The sequence below is a fragment of the Anneissia japonica genome, unplaced genomic scaffold (genome assembly GCF_011630105.1).
Source record: "Anneissia japonica isolate Jap-2015-1 unplaced genomic scaffold, ASM1163010v1 scaffold288162_len571657_cov150, whole genome shotgun sequence".
Taxonomy (NCBI): Eukaryota; Metazoa; Echinodermata; class Crinoidea; order Comatulida; family Comatulidae; genus Anneissia; species Anneissia japonica.
The window spans coordinates 445,457-450,115 of NW_022753254.1; the positions used below are offsets into that span (position 1 = coordinate 445,457).

The following is a 4,659-nucleotide window of genomic DNA, read 5'->3' on the forward strand; positions in this document are numbered from 1 at the left end:
ACATTATGTATTAATTGTGATCTTTGTAGCCCTCTTTTTACTAAAAATTCTCCATTTACAGTACTCAAAATATCGTGGTAACATCATGTATAACACTTAGCTGCACCAACACTGCATATATGTCGTTTTATAAAGCGCTGTCGGATAATTTCAATGGACACAGTATGAAAACATTGTGTGGAGACGATCTGCAATACGTTCTCAAGTAAAAGGAAATAATAATAAATAATAATAATAAGGTTTATACAGTGCATTTCCACTGCAGTAGTGCTCAATGCGCATCAAGGAGGGGAAAATGCAAATCTTTAATGCATTTTTGATCATTTAGGAAAACAAATTTCCTGGTTGGGCGTGGGGTGGGGGGGGGGGGGGGGAGGGGGTGTGGGACCCCATAACAGGGGATGGGGTGAAATTTTAAAAAGTCTCACGCTTGTAAAATTGTCAAACATGTAAAGTCAGATGGACGTCTACTTACACTGCCATGAGTAGGTGAGTAGGGGGTTTCGATAAGTCAATTTAATCAAAATTCGTACATCATATTATAGGCCTACTATTATAAACTTACCCAAGCATTCTTGCTGCCTGTTTTTCACAATATCCAGTGCCATGTGAAAAGCACTATTAATCTGGCTTCGTGTAGGCTCACACGTCACATCCATATTGCTATTTAATTGAGCGACTTTTAAAAGTTCTTCGATTTTATTAATAGTTCCTAATGTTTTTTCTTTGATCACGGCTGTTACGGTCGCCTGAAAAGATGAACCAATTGGTAAGCGTCTTTTATCTTCGATGGACGTGTTTTCTGACGTCATCAATCTGAGGATGGTGATATTGTTTGGAAATCCTTGTTTCGGAAGTTCGTAGTCCTCGCGACACTCGGGGCACGTGACTCTCTGTCGGCGGGTAGAGGGTAACGAGCTATGTGTGACTGAGTTGTGTGGGGTATTATTCGAAATGTTAAGGTCTCTGAGTCGATCAACGCAGGCAAGGCACAGAGAGTGTTGACATGGAAGCATCTTTGGTAACCGGCTGCTTTGGTTAAAGTTCTCAAAACAGATCATACACTCCAAAACACCATTGTCAATGCCCGCCATTTTGGGCTACTTGAAATTTCTGTAGTAAACAAATTCGAAATATTTGAGACTTTTTACGTACAATAGAACTTCAATAAGAAGAAATTGTTTAACAATAGGCCCTAGCAATATATATTGTTATTAATAATAATAAAAAGTAACGTCAATAAGAATAATAACTAAAGGTTTCACACTATTATTAACAATAAAGTATTTTTTTTTTATGTATGGTGAAAATGACAAATGTCTGTGTTCGTTAAATTATATATCAATCAATCTATAAATCTTTCAACAAACCAATAAATTAATCAATCAATTAATCACTCAAACATTAAACCAATCAAAAACCAATTAATTATGAATCAGCCACCAATAAAATAATCAGATTACCGTACCAATCGATTGATATTTAGAGTAAGATTGACGAAAACAAATTGCAATAGGCCTATTAGCTGTACGTACCGTATAAGTTATATCCAAATTATGCCGTACAAATCTTCGATCAATCACTGTTTGGTGTTTCTCGAAAAAACGATGAAGGGGACAAAATGTCCCTTAGTATGGAAGACCATTCTGTCTGAAATACCAGCGATCCGATGTAATACAAAGAAAATGGGTTCAAGTTGGCTATTTTTAAAAAGTTACGGTATACTGTACATTCATTTTTATCGTACAATGTCGGTCTGTTTAGTCAATTTTCACCAAAGTTTCAATAAGAGATTCAATAAGTTTTATAAAACTTACCTTTCTTCTTTAATTTAATGTTCCCAGCATAGACGCTTGGTAGTCATCGTGAAAAAACATACTACAGGAAATTTGGAATCTGGTAAGGAATCGTAACAACTTCCCATTGAATTACCGAACAGCTACAGCGATTTAGGGATTACCTTATATTTTTATCAATATAATCTCTGATTCCATCATATAATATCATCTTGCTGATATGATTGATATCGAGAAGCGACTGCCGTCCCTGAATTAGGGGCCTTGGATTTGAAAGCCTGGTCGACTGTTCCTGTTTCCAGATCTGACAATTTCCGTTTTGTATATAGTAAACCACATCGAAAGAAAAACAGCGAAATTCACACATACCGAATTATAAACATGATCGACAAATTGCGTGTTACATCGAAATTCTATATCGTCATCGTTTCCGCTTTACTCATTTAAATATACAATTATGTAACTATAATTTCTATTTTGTAAGAGTTACAACAAAATATCAATAGTTTCTCAATGTATTTTCCGAACGTATAAAATGTAAGAAATTATTAGTATAGTTCTTAATGTAAAATGATATAGGCCGATAGTCAACTAACGTAATGTTATTTATTAATGTTTTCCGAAACGAGCACTAGGTTTTGAAATGTCATATATCATACAATTGAATTAGGAACTTACGTCACACTTAAGGGAAGAAACCGGACGGCATATTGAGGTTCGTGATATTATTTGTTGAACATCATTGGCGACAGTCCAACCAAATTTTGTGTAGACTGTCGTAATTTTTGTTTGTATGTATTAAAGACCAATAATATCAACAACAATAATCAACAACAAGAAAATAAGGACCATAATGAATGACGATAATAATGATAATGATGATTACAGTATATGATGATGCTTACGATGATATACCGTAAAACCTCGAATTGAAGCCCTGGGCTTTTTTTTTTTTCTTTTTTTTTTGCGAACTTTGGATGGGCTTCTTTTCAATATGGGTTTCTTCTCGAGATGGGCTTCTTTTCGAGGCTACTTTTGCAAAGTAAATAGGGGGCTTCTTTTCAAAATGAATGCTGTAAATGTTGTGAATTTGTACTATAAAACAATTTAAAAAAAGGCCACTGTAACATCAATCTATATCATGAAGTGTATTTAAATAGCATTAAATCACCTAAACTACTGTATAAATTCCAAGCTTGTTGTTAATTTATTTTGTTTTCTGAAATCCATGTACAGTGTTGGTGCTGTACTATCTCAAAAAGAAGCCTACGCTATCTTGAAAAGAAGCCCATGGGCTTCTTTTCGAGATGGGCTTCTTCTCGTGGCTACTTTTGCAAACTAAAAAAAAGGGGGGGGGGGCAAACTAAAAAAAAAAGGGGGGGGGGGCTTTAATTGAAAATGGGCTTCATCTCGAGATTAAGCTCACTGTGCTTCAATTCGAGGATTTACGGTATGATCAAATGTAAAATGTAAATCGTTGCCTAGCCATGGGCCTCATATGCCTGTAGCTTCTTATTCCCAGATTCTGTGTAGCGTAAAGCGGATGACAGTGTGATGCTCTCCCAGGATCTGCCCGACGTGGGGTCCAAGGTCTCCGACGGGGGGAGGGGCGATTTCCCCGACGAGAGCAAAGTGGTCGTGGTCGGGCGTCTCTAAAAATATTCTTTTAGGATTTAGGGGTTGTATAAGGTTTATTTAATCGATTTTAGAAACTAAAAATCTAACAATGCAGAAAATATATGTAATTATTTTTTCTCTACGACGAATTGTCGGTTTTTTTCCCCGGCTGGGTAGACTGAAGCAATGTAGATAAAGTGCCTTGCTCAACGGCACACGCGAAACGCACAGCGAAGGATTGAAACCAGACCTCGAAGTTGGGGAAACCAACTATTTCCACTGCGCCAACCCGCTTCCACTATGATAAAAGTATAATAATAATAATAATGATGATGATGATGATGATTGCCAACTGTGTGACAAAAGACAAACGTAGATAGAACTAAGCGTTTGATGAATCTCAACTTGGATCTCCTAACACTTAAATTTAAAGCTCAGAGCCTTACCGCTGTGCTTAGGCCTACCTTCATCTCCAAGTACAAGAGCCTATACTAAGACGTGTGTGTATTTGTGAAAATCTAGGTTGAATGAGAGTGGGGTTATATACATAAACACTCAATTATATTTATGATCTCAATAAACGTATATGATAGAATTTGAAAACAAGATAGCATCCTATTTTGGGGCAATAACTTTGATACGAATTAATTATTTTGTCTAACAACGTGTGAAGGAATCTGGGGCGGATGCAGGATTTGGCGGTAGGAGGTGCGTGCAACAATTTGAGGAAAATTATAGTACCTGTAGATGGCCGGAAATGACACATTTAAAATAGTAAAATTCATCATCATCACATCACTATATCATTATATAGTTCAAAATGAAGCGCCAACAAATCTTCATGATCTTTTTTTTTATTGGCGATTTTCGGCAACTATAGAGATCTAAGTAGCATGTGTGATGAACCATAGAAAATATAATTTAAAAACATTCTCTTTGATGTATTTACTTTACCTATTTCAAAGCAGTGAGTTCACAACCACCTCTGCCCCACCATGGTTGGGGCTAAGGTTCAGCAACCACAGAGACCTAATGTGTGATGTACGGTACCATAGAAAATACAACTTAAAAACATGTCTTTGATGTATTTACTTTACCATACTTCAAAACTGTGAGTCCACACGCATCTTAGACCCACAGTTGTAGCTGAGGTGGTAAAATTTGGGGAAATTGTACCTCTAGATTGCCGGATATGACACTCTTTACTGTCTCTTATACACATCTAGATGTGTATAAGAGACAGGTC

General features: G+C 36.4%; 1 protein-coding gene across 3 annotated transcripts in view; it reads right to left on the reverse strand.

Annotated features, from left to right (window-relative positions):
* Positions 1–1,952, reverse strand: part of LOC117122812 — a 4,056-nt gene extending 2,104 nt beyond the window's left edge. Inside the window, exons 1-3 of one of the 3 annotated variants that reach the window (XM_033268569.1) lie at positions 1,818–1,875; positions 1,536–1,650; positions 566–1,113 (exon numbers count right to left, since the gene is read on the reverse strand). In XM_033268569.1, the coding sequence (XP_033124460.1) occupies positions 566–1,094 (529 nt within the window). In that variant the 5' untranslated portion in view covers positions 1,095–1,113; positions 1,536–1,650; positions 1,818–1,875. Of the gene's footprint in view, positions 1–565; positions 1,114–1,535; positions 1,796–1,817 lie in introns of those variants that run through there. The other 2 variants (XM_033268571.1, XM_033268570.1) reach the window with 2 other exon arrangements.
* Positions 1,953–4,659: the final 2,707 nt, after the last annotated feature.